At 58.5% G+C, this 23,371-nt stretch overlaps 1 protein-coding gene across 2 annotated transcripts in view; it reads right to left on the bottom strand.

The window, feature by feature from the left end:
- Positions 1-23,371, bottom strand: part of LRP5 (LDL receptor related protein 5) — a 99,889-nt gene that overhangs the window by 53,789 nt on the left and 22,729 nt on the right. Inside the window, exons 2-5 of one of the 2 annotated variants that reach the window (XM_026483016.4) lie at positions 18,283-18,679; positions 11,828-12,025; positions 9,166-9,362; positions 7,942-8,073 (exon numbers count right to left, since the gene is read on the bottom strand). In XM_026483016.4, coding sequence (XP_026338801.3) covers positions 7,942-8,073; positions 9,166-9,362; positions 11,828-12,025; positions 18,283-18,679 — 924 coding nt within the window. The remainder of the gene's footprint in view (positions 1-7,941; positions 8,074-9,165; positions 9,363-11,827; positions 12,026-18,282; positions 18,680-23,371) is intronic. The other variant, XM_048217605.2, reaches the window with a different exon arrangement.

The raw sequence follows: 23,371 nt of genomic DNA, 5'->3' as shown, positions 1-23,371 counted from the left end.
GTTGCCCACTCCGGGATGACCAAAAACCTCAGCGCTTGCCACGGCAAATGCTCTTGAAGGCACCTACTCAACTTTCCCAGCATCTTTCCTGGGCCTGACGTTGGTCCCACGGGAAGCCGGGATCCCTCCGGCGCAGTGGACATGGGAGCGCAACCTAAAACATGCCCCAGAGGGACCGGGGCTGCCTGAATGGAGGCCTGAGGGAACAGGAGGTGAGCAGCCACGGGGAAGGGCACTCTAGGCAACGGGCGCAGCACAGGCAAAGGCAGAAAGGTGGGTGGGAAGGGAGCAAACCATCCACTTCTGCTGGAGTAAGAGGCCAAGGGTGGGGCGCCTGGGTGGCGCAGTCGTTAAGCGTCTGCCTTCGACTCAGGGCGTGATTCCGGCGTTCTGGGATCGAGCCCCACATTAGGCTCCTCCGCTGGGAGCCTGCTTCTTCCTCTCCACTCCCCATGCTTGTGTTAATAAATAAATAAAATCTTTAAAAAAAAAAAAAAGAGGCCAAGGGTGAAAAAGAGCCTCCTGGCCTCGGTCTGAGGACACACCGGAGGCCCAGCGTCAGCCCAGCACACGCGGGCCATCAGCTCACCGCCTCCAGGGCTCTGGGAATTGGGGAGGGTAGACGCACCGAGGCCCGGTCCGGGGAACCAAGACAGAGGAGCTGCAGCCGTCCGCAAAGCCAGAGCGGGCATGAGGGGCACGCGGCGGGCCGGGCTGCGGCAGCCTGGGGGCTCCCCGGCCTGGACCTCAAGCCCAGAACCCAACTCCACAGGCGAAGGAAGCTGCTGAGCTCTGGGGCCGGGCGGGAGCTGGACTCGGGTGAACCAGCGAGGGGGACGCTGCACGGGCTGGGGCTGGGGGACAGTGACTGCCTCGCAGCTCTCCGTCGGCGGCCCCAGGGCACCCAGGAGGCGCCGCCTGGTCTTACTGCCGGCCCCAGGATGACAGTTTTCTCTTTCTAAGAATACAGCGTGCTCCCCTCTTCTCTTTTATTAGATTTAGAAGTTAGTCTTGGGGCTCAGACACAAAAGAGCACGTGCGGTGCAGTTCCATTTCTGTGATGCCCCAGAATAGGCAAAACTAAGCCATGGTGACAGAAGTCAGGACGGGGCTGCCCCGGCGGGGCGGGGACGCGGCTGCAGAGGGCACCCAGGAATTCTCCGGGGGCCGGAAATGTTCTGTATGCGGACTGGGGTGGCGGCGAGGCAGACGCGTACAGCTGTCAAAGCCGATCACCGCGGACACTTAGACGGTGCGTTTTACTGCCCGCAAGTTATACCTTCATTTCCAAAAAGAAGAAAAAAAAGTGGGTGCTTGGAGTTGTGACACCATTTCCTGGGACTGTGCAATCCGATTTTCTTGCTGTTAAAAATTCACGGTCCATGGCTGAGAACAGCAGCTGCCTTCTGTTTGCAGAGTCAACGCCAATCACGGCCCGGGCGGCGTCGGCCTCGGCCACAAGGGCCTCCATTCTTTTCCCTTTGACCTACTTCCCTGATAAGTGACAAGACAGCCAGACTGGGAACAAACGCGCCCCTTATTCCTCGGCCCTGAGCCTCGGCTAATCCGCCCAGAGAGACGGATGGATGTGAGGGGCTTTGAGACATCGCCCCAGTTGTCAGTCTGCCCGGCAGACCCGACAGTGACGCCTCTGTTCCCCCACCCCCGCCACCTCGGCCCACCACATCCCCTCGTCCTTTTGTTTCCTGTCCCCGCGAACATCTGTTAAAACTACTTCTTGGCAAGGTGCAGCAGGCGGCCCCGTAAATCACGAAGCCCGAGCCTCCCGCCCGCCCCAACATGCAGCCACAGCCTCCTCGCGGAAGGCCACGGTGGAGGGCACAAAACGGAGTGGCAGCCTGGCCCCCTCCCGGGGCTGTGAAGCCACATGCCCTGGACACAGCCCCAGGGAGTCCCCTGCCCAGGTCATTCGGGCCCCCAAGCAGGGACGCACACTGCCCAGAAGCCCCCCGTGGTGAGGCGGGGACAGAAGTCACAATAGGGCAGGTTCCAAGGAGCCGCCGCTGGAGCAAGGGGAGCAGCAGGCTTCTTCGGACAGTGGTGGGAACTCCCAAATAAGGCCCCGCTACTGCTGTTTTTAGCCCGTCCCACATAATTGGAAAAACATGGGGAAAAGCAAAGCCAGCTGGGCGCCTCCATCGGCCAGGCTGCTGGGGGGTGGGGGAGGCTGGCGCTGGAGGACGCACGGTGCGTGGGATCGCAGCCTGGCCTAGCCATCCTCCCCGCTGGCTCACAGGACAAGAGTCACTCAGGACCCCAGGGTCTCACCAAGCCTCCCCCCCAAAAGAGCTGGGGTCCAGGAGGGGGCTCCTTGCTCCTTCCTAGTCTCAGAACCCACAGGACCCCCACCGGGGCCATGTCAAGAGGGGCTGGGGGACCTTGAGACATTGCACCCCACAGCAAGCGGGTGTCACCCTGCCCACAGGGCCACGGGGACACAAGACACTGTTGATCCAAGGCAAGGGAGTCCGGTCTCCCGTCCTGTCCCTGTGGCCCCCACACAGGCACCGTGGAAAGCAGCCTCTCATCTGACCCCCCAGCTGCACGGAGGGGAGTCATCCTGCTCTCCCCATTTCACAGGTGAGAGGGCTGCAGCTGGGACGTGACCCGGCCACACCCCGCCCCATGCCATCCTCTGCTTCTGGGGCAGTTTGCAGGCCCTTGGGGTCTGAGTGTCATGCCACCCCAGCCCCTTCCTTGGGGGAAGGCACCAACTCCCTGCACAGGGCTGGCTTTCATTTGCTCAAAAGCAGGGAAAAATAGGACTCATGCAAATCACGAAAATTTCTTCCGATTCAACTCCACAGCATAAATGGTCAGACACCCAGAGTGAAAGCCCCAGGAATCCGCAAGTCATGCCTGAGGCCGTGGCTTCGGGTCCTAAGATGTTTCCGGCCTTGTGGAGGGTTCCCCAACTGCAACAAAGCAGCCTGCCTTGGGTGTGTGTCAAGTGCAGACTCAGCCCTCTGCCTCCCACGTCCGTCCCTTGTCCTGGAGACTCGGATTTGCTGGGGCTGGGCAACCTGGATGTGACGGCGGGGTCTGAGTAATTCTGACACATCCAGACCCCTGCCTCGGACCCCAGTCCTGCCCAGCCATATGCCTCCATCCCTGGAAAGGGAGCCGCGTGCCCAGTGCACTCAGGACGCACACCTCACTCTCCTGCCCGTTCCCGCCCCACACCCCCTCGAACCTCCTCTTGCTGCCACCCAGCCTCATCATCTACTTCTGATTTTAAATGATCAGCGAAGAACTGCTCTTCTGACATCACTCCCTGCCTGGCTCCAAGTTCAAGTTCAAATTTAAGCACAGCTCCTATCTATTGGGCAGCCAGGGCTTCCTCCCAAGAATCAGGTACTATTATCATCTCTTTTTATAGGTGAAGTGACTGAAAGCACAGAGAGGCTGAGTTATTTTCCCAAGATCACACAGCCGGGATGTGAGTGCTGGTATCATAAAACGATAACTGGACACACAAAGCCATCACGTGATTGGAAATTGCTCTAAATTCTGGGTCTGAATTTCCTCACCACCCCAAAAGTCTCTGGCAGACTCTCAACTATCAACCAAAGCCATGTTCGATACCCCGAATGTCGCCTCTGACGCCTCCCCTCTCAGAACAGTGGAGGTTGGTACCCTCCGTTTCTCTTTCCCAAAGGCCTTTCCTCTAGACCAGGACCTCCTGACCCTCAGCGTTCGGCCTCAGCATTCACCCCCGGGGGCGCAGGACCGCACCGATTCCACGGCCCAGAGGAGATCCTCCCGAGCCAGCCCCTGTATCCCATCCTCCCTCCGGCCGCCAGGAAGCCTCTCCTGAGCGCCGGCAGCGTCCACGCGGGCGGCTCAGTTCCGGCCGGCAAGGGGCCCTGCAGCAGGTTCCTGCGCCGGGACCTCCGAGCTCCGCTGTCGGCGGGGCATTCAGCAGGACTCTGTCTGCCTTCTCCGTTTTACCCTCATGCTGCCGGCGACCATCTCCAGGCCGCGTTCACAATCACCTGCACAACGTCCGCAGTCAAAGTCCACACTCGCATGTCATTTACACCCACCAGCAGCCAAAACCACACGCGCCGGCCGACGCGGGCAGCCAGGCGAGGGAAGGAAAACACCCCAGTGTCTTCATCAAACATTTTTCCTTTAACGTGCTATTCCGAGGCAAGGAATAAAACCCGGAGAGCAGGAGATCTGCACCCTAAAACCCAGCGGCCGGCGGAGCTGTCATGTGCTGTGAAGTCCCAAGCCCTCGGGCCCCGTTCACGGCCCCGTCTCTGACTCGCTGTGTCTGTTGCCCAAACAGGAGGAAAGCCCTTCAAACACAGAATCCACTCCCCACACATGCCCCGATCCCTGTGGATTAAGAAATACGGACAGATATCCCCCACATTTCCACCCCGAGTTTCCAGAGAGCCACCTTGCTGGAAAACCCTTGCAATGCTGTGAGAAGTGCCTGGATTTCTTCTCAACTCAAACCAAAACTTCTAGGAAACTCTGTCCCTTCCCAGCCCAGCTTCGAGTGGTTCCAGGGCAGGAAGCTACAGAAGCCCCACGCAGCCCCCAGAACCAGCCAGGCAATTAGTGGGAAGCACCTGGGGCGGGAACCCCTCTTAGTGAAACACGGAACCCAACGGTCGGTCACGCTCTCGCGCAGAACAGGAGCCCCAGCCCGTGCTTTCTGGGTCCTCTGGGAGCTTCCCTCTCCGGTGACATACCCTACAGGGCATCTGCAGCCAAAGCAGAAGGACGCAGCCTCAGCCCAAGAATCCCCTGAGCTGCTCTGTGCAGACAGATTCCCCCACCCACCCGCACGCCCACCCGAGCCGGTGGCGCCCAAAAACAGCAAAAATGATTTTCTTCCTCACGCCTGGCATTCTCCAACTGAGTTATTTGTGAAAGGGCCCTTTACAGTTGGGAGATGGAAGCAGCTCTCACAAGAGCAGGGAAGGTGGCCTCGCGCCGCTGGGTCCCAGGGGAATCTGCAAGCCGGCCATCCTTCCTGGAGGAGGCCAGGAGCTGCAGATCAGCCCCCTGCCAGACAGCTTCCCACAGGACAGGCCTTGCTGCTAATCCACGAGGTCCGCTCCACAGGGGTTGCTGTCAGCTCTTCACCACAGCTTCCAAGCCCCCACCCCCGTGCAGCCTCCTCCAGGAAGCCCTCTTACCCCAGGGTGCCTCCTCTGCTCTGCCCCCGGCCGCCCCCCCCCCCCGTGGATGTTTGCAGAAAGAACAGAATGCCCTCAAGAGGCTCAACCACAGGCAGTGGGGCCCAGACTCCTCTGCCTGGAAAAGATGACCGGCAGCCATTTGTAACCCAGGGTAGCCTAGGTATGTCCGCTGTGGGTATGGTAGCCTGGGTATGTCCCCAGCTGTGCAGCCGCACTGGGCCCTGACTCTGGGATTCTAGCAGGCCCCACACTCCAGTCCTGCATCCCTGATGCATGGCTCTCCTGCCTCCCAGGGCCCCTTCACAAAAGCGGCCTGCACAAGTTCCCCGACAGGGCAGGCTCTATTGCACGATCCACCTTTTGGGGGGTCGTGTCCACCGCTCCCTCCTCCCCCAGATGTCCACGTGCAGCCCGGCTCCAGACCCCACAAGTGCGCAGAGATGGCAACCATGCCTGCATTCAGCCACGCCTGTCCTCCTCCCAGAGCCGACCTCACCTCCCCATCCAGCGCCGCGGCTCGGGCAGGATCACCAATCCACGGCAGCAACAGACAACAGATTCAGCCCCCTCGAGCCCCGTGGCCAGGCCCCAAGCTGGCTGTCTCAAGGCAGCACGGCTTGGACATAGCAAAAACACAAATAAAACACAAATGCCCAACAGGGGAAGGATGGTTCATTGGATAAATACTTTTCAGGCACTGAAACTCACGTTTTAGAAGCATATACACCTCCCGTAATTGCAAATACTCCTGCAATAATATCAAGTAAGATGGAAAAACCACACTTGGAAAACCAGCGGAAAAAGACACACCAAAATTCGAAGATGACCTCCAGACCGCCCTTCAGCTTCTCCTGTATACGAAGCAGGACCGGCTATGTCACGTACAGGGCCACTGCAAAATGAAAATGCATGGCCCCCTGTCCAAAAATAATTAAGCATTTCAAGTCAGCAACAAAAGAGCCTTAAACCAAGCACAGGGCTCCTCTGAACTCGATTCCCTGAGTGATTGCACAGATCAAACCCCTGTGAAGTCAGTCCTGACACCACCTAGCTCTCGCCTCAGGGCTGCTGCACAGGCTGTTCCTTCTCACTGTTCCTTGCCCTTCCTCCCTGTTAATCCTCCAGTCCCAGCCTGAATGGTGTCTCCTGGGAAGGACCTTCTCCAGCCTTTCATCCCAGTCCTGCCCCCGCCCATCTGAGTCTCTCCTTTGTGTCCTTCCTTACTCTGACCCAAATCTGAATTGGCTTTATTCATTTGTGGGCCTGCCTGCCTCCTGTCAACCCAACTAGCACATTTGCTCCAAGAAGGTCAGGAGGAACAGGCCAGTGTCGCTGACGGCTTTTTTTCTCCGCGCCCAGCACTTAACAGTCACTGCTTGTGAGTACGTGGAACTTAGTATACTCCATATTTTTCAGATTTGGCAGGATAAACTTTTTGATTTTTTTTTTAAGATTTATTTATTTGAGAGAGAAAGCACACAAGTGGTGGGGGGACGAGGGAGAGAGAGAATCTCAAGCGGACTCCATGGTGAGCATGGAGCCCGACGCGGGGCTCAATCCCATAACCCCGAGATCATGACCTGAGCCGAAACCAGGAGCTGAACGCTCCACCGACGAGCACACCAGGTGCCCCTGAACATTGTGTTTTAAACCTGTGCTCATGGGGCACCTGGGTGGCTTAGTCGGTTGGGAGGCTGCCTTCGGCTCAGGTCGTGATCCCAGGGTCCTGGGATTGAGTCCCGCATCGGGCTCCTTGCTCGATGGACAGCCTGCTTCTCCCTCTCCACCGCCTGTGCTCTCTCGCACACTCTCTTTCTCTCAAATAAATACATAAAATCTTTAAAAATAAATAAATAAATAAACCCGCGCTCAAGTTCTGGTGACGCTCCCTCCCCTCTGCCCCCAGGTCCCCCGGGAAGCCCCTGGTCTCCCTTTCCTTCCTCCAAGTGTGACTGGCCCAGAGGTGGCTGCCCCCTGATGTCTGTCACTAGCCCCCCGCCGGCCACTCCAGCGCCCACTCCGGTGCCAGCCAGCTGCGCTGGGCCCTGGACGTCCCCGGAGACGGCCGTATGCTGCACACGCATCGTTTCCGGAAAAGCGCACTCTGAGCCTGACACCAGCAACGGAGAGCCTCAGACAGTGCCCCGGACGACAGGGTGACACTTCGGTAAAACGCAATCGCACTAGGAGTCCTTGAAGCAGCAACTGCTGAGAATTCGGGAGGAGAACGAAGAAGTGGACGAACACCCGAAGCAAAGGGAAACACCTGTGTGCGGGGAGGGGCAGCAACTGATCTCCGTGCGCCCGAAGTTTTCTCCCGTCGAGCACGTGCTTGCAACCTGAATTTCCATGGGGCAGGTTATTTGGGCATGAAGACCCCATGGAAATGGGATGCAAGGAGCAAAACGGATCATAAATTCCATATCAACGCGGAAAAAGCAGAAAAGCAGGAGACGAAGCCACACTATCAGGCACCGGATCGCAGGGCGCCTCCCGATTCATGGGGTCCTCCCCCACTAACGTCACTCTTCCAGTCCCCACGGTTGTCGCCTGGCAATTCACGACGGCGAGCGTTTTGGCTACAATCACAGAAGGCTGGCGTCCCAACGGACCCCAGTCCCAGCTGCTGGGCTGCCCAAGTGCCCTTGGACGCAGAGCCTAGGACGCGAGACACCTTCGCTGGGGAGCGGACAAGGCGCTGACCGCGTGGCTGCCCCCCACCCCCTGCCAGGCCGGCCCCCAGCCGGCGCCCCCGTCTCACCTGCCTTGCACGTCTTGCCGTTGTCCTGAAGCTGCACACCAGTGGGGCAGGCGCACGTGTAGAAAGGCTCCCTCGGGGACAGCAGGCACAGGTGCGAGCAGCCGCCATTGTCCTCTGCACACCTTGTGTGGACTGGGGAAGACAGGACGGAGTGAGGGAAGGCTCTAGAACAGGACCCTCGACCCCGCTCCCACCCCCACACACCACTCCTGGGGGGGGCATCCTCCCTGCCCCCCCCCCAACCTCCTATAGCTAGAAACCCTCATCTTCTTCAGGGCCCTTTAGACGACACGTCCTCTGGGAGGGCCACCCTCAGTCTTCCCGCCAGGATCTCAGGACTGCCCGTGCAGTATCGACTGGGGCTCTTGGAGCAGAGGCCTGTCTAATCTCTGTGACGTGCCTGGACCCCACGGGATCTGCACAAATGCTTGGTGGCCATGCCTGGACACTCTTGGTGCTGACAGCAACCCTTCTCGTTCTCCCAAGCCCGTCCACAACCAACACACAACTGAACTGAACACTGCTGGCATTTCCCTCTGCCTGGGGCAGGCTGGGGTGCAGTACCCCGAAAGGCAGAGTATGAACCCCCGTCAGCTGGAGCAGACTTATGGGGTGGTGTCTCTCCTCTCCCTGACGCTGTCTTCCATGTGTGGGCTGCCCCAAGTGTGGATGCGTTTAAGGACCATGATGTTCTCACCAGAAAACAACTCCAGAGAGCCCCACCTTCCCTTTGGCGCTGACAACGGTTGCCCCCACTGTTAAGTTCAAAGCTGGAACCTTCTACAGCACCCTGGTCCCCCAGGACCCTGCTAGCCCCTTGTCACAGGAGCCCTGAGCCCGTGTGTTGCAAGCTTTTCACCAACAAGGACCCCAGCCACCACCCTATGGGGACCCCAGGCCGAGAGCCTCAACTTACAGCAGATTATTCATCAATAACTATGTAATTTCTGTTGGCCCTGAAAACAAAGCAAGCTTCCTTGGGAGTCCCCCTGCCACCTCCAGAGAGAGGACAGCTGGGTGGGAGGCCCCACCGGAAGCAGCCCCCATCCAGGCTCTGCAGATGGCTCTCTCAGTGGCCCCCCAGTCTGGCCCTGCACTCTGCATACACCTCCCTCCCCTCTACCAGCACCTTCTCTCCTCCATTGCTCTGAGGCCGGCACCCCTAGGCCAGGGGCTTCCGCCGAGGGAAGAGGCCATCCACCCCCCGCCCGGCCCCCCACTTACAGTAAGGCTGCCGCTCTGAGCTGAGCACTTGAATATCCATGGGCGAATAAAGGGCGCTAAGGATCTCCTTCCTCTTCTCTCCGGTCCTCTTGTTACAGGCGTGGATGGAGCGGGTCTGCCAGTCCGTCCAGTACAGAGTGTCCCCAGAGAGCGTCAGGGCAAAGGGGTGCGTCAGGCTGCCCTCCACCACCTTCTGCCTGCAGAGGTGGGAGGCAGAGGGAGGAGCCATCAGCAGGTTCCCCACAGTCCTGCACGTTCGCAGCTTTGAAAACCCTCCACGGCCACTGTGGACCCATTCACATCACACGGGACAACAGTGTGATGGCATCCCAGGCATCCCAGGAACCATCCCAGTGCGTGCGGGGCACCTCCCAGACTCAGCCAGCCTCCCACCATCCCTCCCAGAGACACGGGCCTCCCCTCCCAACCTGTTTCTAGAAAAGTGGCTAATGGCAAAGGGCCCCACAGGGAAAAAAGGAGGCAGAAAAATGGCGGGGGTGGGGGCAGCCACAGCCGAGGACAACGAGCTGGTGACCAGCACGCCTGCTCTGCCCTGATGTTGCAACAACTTAATACAAATCGGACCAAACGCACTTGCTCACTCCTGTAAGGCCAGTACTTTCTAGGATCAGAGTAAATTGAATTTGATATCGATGCAAGAAAAAGCAGCTCTCTTCCATGTATTTTCTATAATGCCCAGCAAACGAGAACTTGTTTTTATGAGATTATGGACACTGATAATGATTCAGAATTTTACACCTGGTAGCGTGTATGATTATCTGGTTTAATGACCCTGCCCTGCCTCCAGCCTCGCTGGTGGGGGGAGGGCTGCAGGGAGCTGGTCCTCAGCACATCCCCAGCCCCTGGCACCGCACCTTGGAGACAGAAACACTTACAAGGTGTCACTGAACAGCTGAAGGCCACATCCCCTGCTCTTCCCTGATCTGACCCAATGTTGCCTCCTTTTTGTTTCCTTGATATCACTTTTTAAGATTTTTATGTATTTATTTGTCCGAGAGAGACAGCACAAGCAGGGGGAGCGGCAGGCAGAGGGAGAAGCAGACTCCCTGCTGAGCAGGGAGCCCAATATGGGGGTTGATCCCAGGGTCCTGAGAACATGACCTGAGCCGAAGGCAGACGCTCAACCGACTGAGCCACCCACGTGTCCCCTTGATGTCACTTTTTAAATAAACGTACTGAGGTGACACCCTCCTCAATCACTGCCACCATCACTGCCATCATCATCATCACCATCATCGCCAGCACCGTTATCACTACCACCACCATTATCATGTCTTAAATGCCACCACCATCCTTGCTGTCCTGTCACAATCCCTCCACCAGGCACCCCCAGCCTGCAGCCTTTCTAGCCTCTAACACCCCCTTCACAATGGCCAGGATCACTCGGCTCCCCAGGGACCACAGCTCCCCAGGCTGCCACACTCCCCGAGTCTCCATGCAGGCCCCAGCCTAGTCTGTGGCATGGTCAGCAGAGGTCAAGGAGGAACTGAGGCCTCCTGCCAACAGCCATCAGAGTGATCCCCCAGCCTCGGTCAAGCCTTCAGATGACGGGAGCCCCAGCCAGGAGCTTGACTATAACCACAGGGCACGCTCTCAGCTAAGCCAGCTAAGCCACTGCTAATTCCTGATATCCCTCCCCCGCAAAAAAAACCCCTATTTGCAACAGATAACTAATACGCAGGCCTGGGTAAATGTGACAAACTTGCTAACATCCTCAAATCTGCTGGAGTTGCCATGTGCCTGTGTGTGCAGAGAGCTGGCCGAGTCCTCCCCATGCCACGTGACAGCCCACGGCACCAGCACCCACCTACTCCCCACCTAGTTCAGGAGCTCCACCGTGCAGCAACAGGGTTCTGTCGTCCCAAGAGAACCCCCAAGACCCGGCACAGAGCTAGCAGGCAGTCTTTGGTCAATAAATAAAAATAAGTAAGCACCTGTGCATGGAAAGGCTGTTTCCGTACCTACCACGTAATGAGGTAGGGGGCTGTAAGGCTAAGCTCTCCAGAAAGCTCTCAACGCAATTACCTAACAAGTAAAAAATCCTTTGTAGCTCACTCACTTAACTCATTTTACTGAGCAACTGCTAGGTGTAAGGCCCTCTGGCAAGACTGGGGAAAGCGGTGAACCCCAAGACCAACCCCGCTCCTACCCTCGGGATGTGAACTTGGTGAGGGGAGGAAGGGGGTACAGTGAACTGTTCACAACCCCGTCGGACTCCTGGGCGTTCGGTCTACAATCCTTTATCTGCAATTCTGAAATCCAAAAAAACTCTGAAAATGGTGAGAGTTTTGTTACTGATTTGGTGGCAAAACTGTGCGTGGATGTGGGGCTATTTACGGTCTTCCGACCCCACTTAGAACGAACATTCGGTGTTTTGGTGCAAACATATTCACACAGTGGATGGCAGACACCCCCCAGACCTTGCTCGGTGTGGAGTTAGACGTGCCGTGTGCACTCCACTACTGTTTCGGGTTCTGAAAGTCCAGAACTCCTCAGGCCGCCAGGATTTCAGATACGAGACCCCGGGTCTGAGTTAAGAAGCTTCTCCTGCCGATGCCCAGCCCGGACCGGCCAAGGCCGTGGTTGGCGGTGGCTGGGGAGCAGAGGGAAAGGTGGGGGCCCACAGTGGGCGGGCACTTACCGGAACGAACCGTCCAGGTTGGCACGGTGGATAAAGCTGAGCTTGGCGTCGGCCCAGTAGAGCTTCTGCTCCTCCAAGTCGATGGTCAGCCCGTTGGGCCAGTAAATGTCGGAGTCCACTATGATCTTCCGGGTGCTGCCGTCCATCCCCGCCCGCTCGATTCGAGGTGTCTCGCCCCAGTCTGTCCAGTACATGTACCTAACAAGGAGCCAGAGCACGAGCAGAGACAGCTAGCCCGGGTCTGCTTTCTGTCTGTTCTCCGTCTACACGAGTGCAAACGCTAAGACAGAGACAGTGAATTCGTCCTCAAACCTCGCCCACGAGAGATAACCAGGGCTCAGGGGCCCGGCTCTTCTCGCTTCCCATTTGTTTCCTAAGCAGTATTAACTTTCAAACGAAGTTGGGTAATCAAAACATGCTGCTCCAACTTGTCCTCAGTTACCAATATACTCCGGGTAGCCTCTCTTTCCACTAATAGAAATCCTCCTCGTTCTCTTAATGGCGATAGAGTATCGTAAATTATTTACATGACGCCACGTCGGACGTGTGAGTTGTTTATGATTTTTTGCTACTATGAAAATGCCGTAAATGAACAGCTAAAGCCAATTAAAAATACGTTAGGATGGAATGTTATTCAGCAGATAAAAAAATGAGCCATCAAGCCATGGAAAGTCATGGAGGAATCTTAAATGTATATTACTAAGAGAAAGAGCCAATCTGAAAGGGTTACATACTGTGTGATTCCAAGCACAGGACATTCTGGAAAAGGCAGAACTACAGAGACAATAAAAAGATGAGGGGCTGCCAGGGGTTGCGGAGGGAGGGACAAACAGGTGGGGCACAGAGGATTTCTGGGACAGTGAAACTCTCCTTAAATTGACAATGATGTCACATCTTTGTCAAGACCACAGACTGCTCACGGGCCTGCGGGCAATCTCTACGCCTTCCCCTCAATTTTGCTGTGAAGCTAACACTGCTTTAAAAAATGAAGTCTAAAAATAAAATAAAATAAAAAATAATAAAAAAAAAAGTCTATTAAAAAACCCCACATGAGTGGGGTGTGCCCCGAGATAGTGACGGCAGTCTTGCCTGGGTGGGTCTGTGGGTGCTTTGGTTCTGTTTATCCTTATCCTCCAGCTTCCAGTAAAGGGCAGGTGTCTCACATCCGTGAGAAGCCACCCCACAGCCTTAAAGGCTTTCTTACGTGACGGCCCCCAAGTGAGCGGGCATGATACGCAGTGACACTAGGCGTCTGGGGTAACTGGTTCAAATCCCACCAGCACCGAGAACGCAGCTAGTTCTCCAGGTGCGGCGTCCACCCAGTATGTTCCTCGAAGCTGGGCATGGGTCTTAGTGGCAGCTGAGAGGGACCACACCAAGCCTGGAGGACACGTGACCCTCAGGTTGCAGTCAGACGTGGACGAGCCACGGGACACTAGGGTGGCAGACCTACTTGATTGGGTCTGCCCAGCGTCCCTCTGCCGACGAGGACCAGTGTCCGATTTCCCTTCGAGAAGCCCCGCTCCCACGTGTCGTCTCTCAAGATCTCCCGGTGGTGCCGTCTCCCCCACCGCCCTCCTGCCAGGGTGGGCTTGGGTGGGTCTTGGCTAACCGGCAATCCCATAACCCTCGGCCTCAGCGACTGCTTTCAAGACAGGCAGCTCATCCACGCCCGGCCAGTGGGAGTCGGCCTGGAACCCTGACCCAGGAAGGCAGGGCACTCCGGGGCCCACCTGCGCCACCCACGGGAGGGCCTGCGGGGTGCAAATCCAGGCATCCCACTTCGCCGGCCACAGACTCTCTCCTTGCTTCGAGCTGCTTCTCTCTACCTGGCAGGTCCCCCGCTGCGCTGGGCTCGACTTCTTCCCAGGTAAGCTCTCCTCCCCTCTCAGCAGCCCCTGAGCTGCTGCTGTGCGCCAGGGGCCGGCGCCCTCACCAGGGGCAGGGGACGCACAAGCACCACCTTGCCTTTGGGGGGGTCCTCGTCCAGTGGGCCCCCTGCGGCCACAGGAGGTGTGGGTGCTGGAGGGACCCCCCCATGTGTGAGGCCGCGCAGCCTTCCCAGAGGGGTGTCATTTCTGAGCTGGTGCCAAAACTACCTGCTGGAGGAGCTGTGACAAGGTCACTGAGCGTGAGGCTGCAGCGGCTTCAGCAAGCAGCCTCCTCCCCACGTGACAGCAGGTCACTGTCACCAAGCGCCCCTCGCACGGAACACCTCTCCCATGGGTCTCTCTTGCGCTCTCTCCTCTGCATCTAGTGAGTTGTTAGCGACACAGGGGAAGCAGGGATTACTCTTCCCACTGGACGGATGGGAAAACTGAGGCTCCAGACGCTGACCTGCCCCAGGCACACGCCAATGGCTCTGGGAGCACGGCGTGGTTCCCTGAGTAAGGCCAGAGCCCGGCCATCGTGGGACTCACCCCTGTGCCAGCAGGCCTGGGGCGCTGGTGCACATTTTCTGGCACCCCAGGCTCGCAGGTGCTGTGGGCCAGCTCCGCGAAGGCTCCCGCTGGCCTGCTGCAGACGCCTTTCTTCCCAGTGCTTTTCCCGCCCCCAGCAGCTTGGAAAGGGCCCAGCCTTCCCACCACCCGCCGAGAAGATATCAGGAGACTAAATCTCCAAGGAATCCACCCATGACCTCCCTGAATGCTCCACTGCGGCCAACGAGAAAGGCCGGAAAATGGGAAGGCGCGGGACCTCCGCGAGGAGCATAATTCAAATTCCTTCCCCCGGGTTTCATAACAGAGGCCCGCTGGTTTCCTTAAATGGGGAACTCGCAAGCCACTCCGTTACCGGAGACCCGCTGGCGTGGACGTGCTTTTGCAAAATCTTGAACACTGCCACAGGCCCAGCCAAATTCCACGGGGGAAAATCAACTTCCGAAGGCACGCACGGCTGCTGGGTCTTCGTGCAGCGGCTGGCTGCGGTCATGGGTCGGGTCGCGGTTGTGTGTTATTTTAGGGAAGGGCCATTTTGCATTTTAAAGAAGGGGTTGGGTTTCAGCCTGGCTTTGACGTGAGACCCAGGAGCCACTGCAGCCCCTCGCGGCCGTGGCGTGGCCGATGCAGGCCTGGACCTCCCCTCCCCCCCCCCCCCCCCCCCCCCCCCGGCGCGGGGCTGGTGTCTCCCCCGCTCCAGGTGCTCCAAGCCAGAGGGCCCTCGCCAGAGCCTGCTCTGCCGCCCACACCGGCCCTTGGCCCTGGGGAGGGTGGTGTCTTCCCTCTACCCTGTCTGGGCGCTTATACTTTGCTACCTGTGCTGTGGAAACCGTGCCAAGCCCAGCCTCGGGCCCATGCGCCCTCCTGGCTGTGGGCCCTTGGTCGTGTGCACACTGAGACGGACTGAGACTCTTCCTTCCTGATGAGGTCCAGGGGTCCCCTCCTCTAGCATGGGAGACCATGTCACAGGAGGGCACAAAGATGTGGCAGAGGGGCGCCTGGGTGGCACAGCGGTTAAGCGTCTGCCTTTGGCTCAGGGCGTGATCCCGGCGTTCTGGGATCGAGCCCCACATCAGGCTCCTCTGCTATGAGCCTGCTTCTTCCTCTCCCACTCCCCCTGCTTGTGTTCCCTCTCTCGCTGGCTGTCTCTATCTCTGTCGAATAAATAAATAAAATCTTTAAAAAAAAAAAAAAAAAGGGACGTGGCAGAGACTCCAACGGGAGAGGGAAGGGGCATTGCCGCTCCTGCCACCTCATGCTTGTGGCCAGGACAGAGGGCAAGACCCATGCCCCCAGTCTCAGGACAGCGCTCCTGCCCCCAGGACTCAGCCCCAACTTGTATTCGGCAAGAGTGCCGGTGCTGCCCGCGGCATCTGGGTACTGGCCCGGAGTCCTCCCCTCCCGGGCAGCACGATGCCTGAGGGGACAGAACGGGCATCTCAAACCTTCACCACAGGGGAAGCGTGGGGGAAAGGCCAGCTCAGAAGTCCTTCCCGGGGCCTCAACACCAAAGTCAACTTCGCCCCAGGGCCTGGGGGTGTTGGAGAGAATTCAGAGGCAAGATCAGAAAGGATTTCAAACATTCAATAAGAAAAGCCAGAGCTAGAGACTGACTGACTCCCAGCGATGGTACAGGCAAGGCCAGCCTGGAGACGTGAACGTGGAGAAGACTGCTCTCAACCAAGCACCAAGCACCTTCCAACCAAGCGCTGAGCACCTCCCAACCAAGCGCCGAGCACCTCCCCACCAGGCACCGAGCACCTCCCAACCAAGATGGCAAGAGATCATGAGGAAGAAAAAAGAGAACACCGTGCACAGACATGGAGACTATATTTGGGGTGGTGAGGGAGGGACACTTTTAGTGTGAACAACAACTAAGACTTATCGAAGCTGCTAACTGTTCTTGGTGTTTTCTGCATGCCACGGGACATGGTCACACCCTGAACAGATGGGGACACTGAGGCACAGAGCCGCAGTATGCCACCCCTGCTTCTTGTCTTTCTCTCTAATCCACATGCAAAGAGCCAGCAAACCCGTGTGATTCTGCCTTCAAACCAGATCCCAGATCTGGCCACTTCTCACCCACAGCCCACTAGCTTCCTGATCCAAGCCTCCACCTCCTGTCGCCAGCTCACGGTGACAGCCACTAATGAGCCCTCGGCTCCCACCCCAAAGTTCACCCTCACTCCAACGGCCAGAGGGACCCCTTTACACGTGAGTCAGATCCAGCCACTCCTCCACTCTAAACAGGACCTACCCCTTCCTCCGCTGTGTCCTCCATTCTCCCCCTCACTCCACTACAGCCCCTCCAACAGGCCGAGCCTCCTCTTACCCCAGGGCCTTTGCACTGGCCACTTACACTGCCTGGAATATCTGTCCCCTGGAAGGCCACATGGCTCTCACTCTCATCTGCTTCAGGTCTCGGCTCAAATGTCACCAACAGATGTTCTTAGTCTCCTGACCTACAACAGGAAGCCCCCTGCCTCACTCTCTTTGTCCTCGGGCCCCACATGATTCTCCTCTGCGGCACACATCCCTCTTGGACATGCTATCTATTTATGGTCTTCTCCCTCCGGTGTGTCACAGGGGCCTCAAGGTGGCGCCCCTTAGCCTCTCCCATCACTGACAATGTGCCCTCTCAGCCAGGGAGACTCAGCCCGTGCCAGCTGCCACCTCCTGAAAGGTGGCGGTAACCCCAGGAGTCCTGGAGTCACCACGCAGAATGGGAGGGGTCTGAAATGGGGAACATCCTGGAAGGTCAGCCTGGCCCCGGGCAGCTCAGCCTGCTTGGAAGGCGGGGCAGGAGGGGCCTAAGGGAAGTCACTGTCGGGCCTGGCCCCCCAGGATGCTGGGGTGGGGTGCTCTTCCGGTGGCAGAGGCACCAGGCTTGTCTGGCCTGACGTCAGGGAGTCAGACACCAGGGCTGTAAATCACAGACCATCCTGACCTCGTGTGCGTGCATGTGGTGGACACTAGAGCCCACGGGGTGCATTTTCTAAGTCAGCATGCCCAACACGGCTGACGTAAGGTGGACAGCACCCCTTCACCCAAACTGTTCCCCCAGCTACCCAAACACCAGCCTCGGCAGGACGGGCCTCCACCTCCTGGCCCTTGTTCCTTCCACCCTGGGGCAGGCTGACCGGGCAGAGAAGGCACCGCAGGGACAAGAGCAAGCGGGCGACATCAGGAGCAGAACCCAGGGGTCCTACTGTGTTTCTGTTCGAGATGCCAGGGAGCCATCCACCTCCAACAACCGAACCAGCAGAGAACGGGACACACAGTCGTAGGTGGGCTGCCGCCAGCAGGGAGGAAGGCACCTGCTGCCCAGGTAAGGCTGTGTCACTTCAAGGCTATGGGAGGAGGGGACCAAGGGCAGAGGGGTGACTGAGCAAACAGCTCCCACTCCGAAAAGTCCAGAATGGGCCTGGCCGGGCTGGGCAGTGACACTCTGCCACCTCCCCATCATCTCCCCCTCCCAGCCTTCAAATCCAAGGATGTTCTTGGCTTCACTGCCAATCACACGCTCCCACCTGGAACTCAGGCCTGGGTCCTGAGCTTTTCCGGGTCACAGTGACCTCCGCCAGACCGGGGAGCAGAGGGGGGCAGAGAGCATCCGCGAGAGGCCAGAGAAACAATCCCCGTGGCCAGTTTCACCTCCGGACAAGGACCTTGACCTTTTATACCATTGTCAGCAAATGCAGTCAGAAAGGTGTGAGAGGTAGATTCGACCCGCTGGAGTGTCCGTGCCTCCTCGGACGCCATCACACACACAACAGAGACACCTCCTGACTCCAAGCCACGGCAGCCGTAGCCGGTGCCTCCGACGGGGCAGGTTGCAAACAGAAACACAACTACGGCCTATCGAGCAGAAACCGTTCTCAACAACGGGTTCTGAGAGGTGAACACCTTTGAAGACGGCCAGGTTTTCTCCAACAAAGCTGCTTGGGCTCAAGTAAATTCAAGAGGGAAACCATGACCCCCCTCCCCCCCACCAAGGAGAAGGGCAGCTGGGTTTACCCGTGAGCGGGGTCCAAGGCGATGGCCCGCGGCTGGTCGAGGTCCTGCCAGAAGAGGACCTTCCGGGACGTCCCGTTGAGGTTGGCCACCTCGATGCGGTTGGTCTCTGAGTCCGTCCAGTACAGCTTCTTGCCGACCCAGTCGCAGGCCAGGCCGTCGGGTGACACCAGGCCAGAGATGACCACGTTCTGCACGGCGACCCCCGTCTGGTTCAGGTAGGTCTGCTTGATGGCCTCCTCGCTCACGTCTGTCCAGTACACGGCTCCCTTGGAGAACTGGAAATCCACGGCGGCCGCGTCCTCCAGGCCGCTGACCACGACGGTGGACTCCAGCTTGACTCCGCCGGCGTCCACCAGCCGCACGTCCCGGCGGTTGGCGAACAGCAGGAGCGGCGAGGCTGCGGGGGTGGAAGCGAACGGTGAGGACCGCGGGCCCCAAGTGCTCCCGGCCCCGCCCAGCCGCACCCCGGCCCCCATGCCGCTCCCTTCCACACCCCTCGGCAGGCCTGGTCCAGGCCATCACTGAGCTCCTCGGGGGGCTGCCATCCCGCGCCCCCGGGCCCAGGTGACTCTTCCCGCACGCCCGCCGCCTCATGCCGGGATGCCACGGCAACCACGCCACACTGCACCTCGAGGGGCTGCAGAGAAGTCACATTGGCCTGATGCAAGAGAAGGGGACGTGGGGGCACAGTCCCAGCCGGGCCACAAAACCCAGGCGCAGCGGAGCCTCAGGACTCCCTTACGATTCCCAGACCCTCTGTCCCAGCTCAGGCCCCTTGCTGGGACTGCGGCCTCGGCTTCCCACTCGGCAGTGCCACCCCTTAGCTCAAACCCCTTCGACAGTGCCCTGTGCCTCGGGGGCTGAGGTCAGGCCGCCATAGCAACCCCGGGCTCCTACCCAGGCCACACCTCTGCAGGACATGGGGACACGAGCACGGGGCTCCGCCATTGCCACCATCACCATCATGAGGCAGGGGGGGACACTTGTAAAGATCAAACGGGGGTGGTGGAGCTGCACCTGAGCTGGGCACCCTGACCTCTTTCAAGGAGGCGATGGCCACAAGGGACATCTGTCCCCGGATCTCGCCCTCCCTGCCCCAAGCAGACACAGACAGTAAAGGACATTCATCATCACAGGCTGACAGCTCTCTGCAGCCCACACACCACGCGCAGAGCCGTGTGGGCTCCCCTGTAAGCATCCTGGGGACCCCCGTGCACGGGCTTGGGCCGTGGAGGCCGTCGTGCCCACTTTATGGAAGGGGAGGATGAGACTCAGAGAGGTGCTCGCACAGCCAAGCTCAACAGCGCACCGAGGGCCTCTGCGCTTCGGACCACTTTTCGTGTGCTGGTTGCGTGGGTGTATTTGGTTTGTAAAAATGCATTACTTTCCTGTGTATATTTACTTCACTAAAAAGTTCTTAATAATTAAGAAATGGGACTTGTCCTGTTTTCCCAGCTTCTTATAGGAATCGCTCCCAACCTGCCTGCTAAGAGCACTCCCGGCCCCGCCAGGGCCAGCACACAGCAGCTGCTCTACACGGTTCATCCGCCCCACCCAGCCTCCAGCACCCCACCTTTCAGAAGGTGCGTTACCTCTGCCTGGGAGAGACGGGAAGGAAAAGAGGGACTGTCCGGAAGGGGGTAGGCCCCCACCCCCAGCTAGAAGTTCCGGGGAGTAAAGAGATGCCCACCGCCAGCAGCCTGGCCAGCGGTTGGGTGCCATCCGAGACTTAGGTGCCGGTCAGCCGTACAGCGCAGTGGGGGAAGGGAGATGATGCCCGGGACTAGGGAGGGTCCAGAACACTCAGAGGAGGAAGAATCCATGAGGACCAGAGGCAGGGGGGCCTTCACTGCAAACAGGGTCGTATGTGGGATCTGGAGGACACAGGGATACAGGCAGGCAAAGCCACCACAAACAAGGACACCCCACAGCACACGTAGGGTGAGGTGGCGGGCCTGGGGCACGCTCCCATTCATCATCGCCGTGCTGCTCCGGCCACCCAGAGCAAGGATTACCAGCCATCCCGTTCTGCCGGCGAGCTTTACGGTGCCCAGGCTCCCCAGGTTCCCTGCGGCCAGGTCCCCTGGCTCGTCCCCACTCATCCAGCCAAGGCACAACCTGCCCGGGCCTGCGGAGTCGAAATCCCACACTATGGTTCTCACCTTCTGAGGACCGCAACGCTCGCTGATAAACCGATCCTCTCCCCAGACAGACCCACACAGGCGCACACACGGTGCTGTCACCAAGGCCCTAGTATGTCCCCCGACCAGGGAGGACCCAGCTCCGGCCTGAAGACCCCTTGCTAAAGCAAGCAGGGGAGGCTGCTGACCTCAGCTCCTGTAAGTTACCATCTGTCTCAGGAGGGAGCAAGCTCCCTGTGGCCACAGGGATTCAAGTGCTAGTCGGTGACTACAGGGGAGGGGCCGCAGGGGAGACTCACCAAGTGTGAGCGGCCCCACTGACAAGCGGTCTCCAATCAGCTGCTCTCCAGCCGGGAGGGGAAGCTATGGAGGAGGCACCCCGGGGAGGGGGGTGAGTTGCCAGTGCCGGTGTTAGCCAGAAACCCAAAACACCCTACTGCGGGCTGGGGAGATGGGGGGGGGGAGCTCCTGGAAGCTGCCCCAGGCACAAAAAATCCTAGCTCTGCTCTGTACTTTCTCCCCAAACTGGAAAGACCACATTTTCACCACGGTTTACACTCTGGGCAGTTCAGGTGCACCCTTCAAAGGCCACAGATTGGGGGGGGGGGGGGAGTTCAATTTCTTGTGCTTTTCCCAAAGTGAACCTCTTGGGGAGGGGAGCCACCCTGGAGAGCCAGGGGTGGGTGGGTGGGCGGCGGGCCAGCTTCCGTGCAGCCCAGGCGGGTGTGGCCCCAGCAGGCAGGCTCTTTCCAGGAGGAGCGGCTGGCTGCTGCTTCTTGGATGTTTAGAAAGCATGGCACACTCCACTCCTGAGTCCCCAGAGGCACCTCACCCCAGTCGCCCTGGGAACTCACCGCCGGGGGGCTTCTCCAGCTGACACAGGCAGCACCTACTCTCCCGGTGGCCTGCCCCCTGGCCAACGTGGCCCTCCCACTGGGAGACATGGCCTCCTTGGGGTCTCTCCTCTCCCACCGGTGGAGAGACACTGGGGGCAGGATGGACAGGAGCCAGCCTGCCATGGGAATGCCGGTGGGAGCAGGGCCAGTGGAAGAGAGGAGAGCTGCGCAGAAAGGCGAGGAAGCTCTCAGGACAGCAGTCGAGACGGGTGGTGCTCTGCCCTGAGACCAGGACAGAGCCGGCCAGGAGAGTGGGGGGCAAGAGCCATGTGGCACCATCTGGGACATGCAGAACCCACCTTCGTGTCCTATATTACAGTGAGAAACAGACAATAAGCAGTAAATATAATGGACAGGCCAAGCTAGTACCTTGAAACATCAATGCTATGGTTTGGAAAAGGAGAGCAGGGTAAGCTGTCTGGGAGTGTGGGCTGGCATTTCATGTAAGATGGTCAGGACAGGCCCCCTGAGAAAGTAACAGTCAGGCAAAGACATGAAGGGGTGAGGGAGGGCGGAAGGAAAGGTATCAGCAGAGGGAATGGCTAGTGCAAAGGTCCTGCGGGAGGAGCAGACGCTGCTCCTATGTGCTCCTTCCCTGCCAGGCACCATGCCCATATGCCCAAGACCCTCTCATGCCACAGCCCCCTGCGGGGCAGGGGTCTCAGCTGCATATCCCCCAGCTGAGCTAACTGCAGTTCTGGGAAAGGTACCCTGACCTGTTCCGGGTCACTCCACCCGGCGACAAGTTGTTGACTCATGGCCTGAGCTTCTGGGCAGTGAGAAGAAGGCATTGCAGGAAGAAAGAGTGCAATGCAAGAAGGAAGGGGAGGGGAGGGCAGACGGGCCAAGAGCGGGAGCCACTGGGCCCAGCCACCTCCCAGCTCCGGAACCCACATGGGTCGCCATGAAAAATCAGACTGTCACCCGGTGGCCACGGACGCCAGGAAAACCTTTTCAAAAAACACGGTGGCAACCGGTATTAAGGACCATGAAAATGTCTAAACCCTCTCCCCGGGGATCACCCTTGCGGGAATTCATCCCAGGGAACACCGGAGTAAGGGGAAAGGTCCTGGTCGCGATACTGCTGCAGCCTTGTTTGTAATAAAAAACGAACAAAGTATCCCCAAAGTCAGGGATGACCAGACTGTTCTCTCGGCGTAAAATCACATCCACAAAAGTACTAAGAAAGTGACTGCAATGACAGGTGTACGATACCGCGTTAAATCGAAAGACACCCACCCAACCAACTATAAGCCCTGATTTGTACTCGCACAGTTATGCCGACAACGCTAGGTGGGAACCAAGCCCACGGGACACTGGGGAAGATGACCTTGTTGGGCCTCCGGGAAGATATACTTTTCAGGGTTTTGCCCTGAATTCCACTGATGTTGCTACGAAGTTATCTGTGCCAATATATTTTCAGGACCACATATCAGAAGGGCCAAGAGACCAGGTCAGTGCTCCGAGTGTGAGCCCCGGGGCCAGCTCAGGGCGACCGCTCAGACCCGGCCCTCTCGGACCGCAACATCTGATCTGAAATGGGGGTGGTCGCCTTACCTCCACTTCGGAGACCGAGCGGCCTGACCAGGGCGATTCATCCAAGGGCTCAGGCCAGAAGCAGCACATCTGAAATGTTCAATAGCCAGCAGCCAGGGTGGGGTAGTAATTATTTCCTCCATCCAGCCCTGGACCAGCTCTGCTCCAAAGGCATGTGGACAGACTTGGACTCGGGGGGCCTGGCCTCTCGCCGTGAGATTTGGGGCAAAACTTTAGAGGCAGGAAATGAGATCTACTTTTAAAAGGCACCCCAGTGCCCCAAGCAGACTGAATCCCCCTGGTCCTTGGTTTAACCAGGCAGAGATTACCCATTCTCCCAGTTGGTTTAACCAGGAGCAGATTACCCTTTCCGTGACCCTGGATTTCCACGGCCCCTTCTTGCCACGACCCTCAGGACACCCCAAAGAGTCCTGCGGGTTCTCCATGCCTTCCTCTTAGGGGACTGGGAGCAGGTCCTCCCACCTGTTTGCAGGTGGTCTGATGTTCCTGGGCCCC

Source organism: Ursus arctos, unplaced genomic scaffold (genome assembly GCF_023065955.2).
Source record: "Ursus arctos isolate Adak ecotype North America unplaced genomic scaffold, UrsArc2.0 scaffold_23, whole genome shotgun sequence".
NCBI lineage: Eukaryota > Metazoa > Chordata > Mammalia > Carnivora > Ursidae > Ursus > Ursus arctos.
The sequence above is the reverse complement of the archived record's forward strand: the minus strand, read 5'-3'. Positions and strand labels throughout refer to the sequence as shown.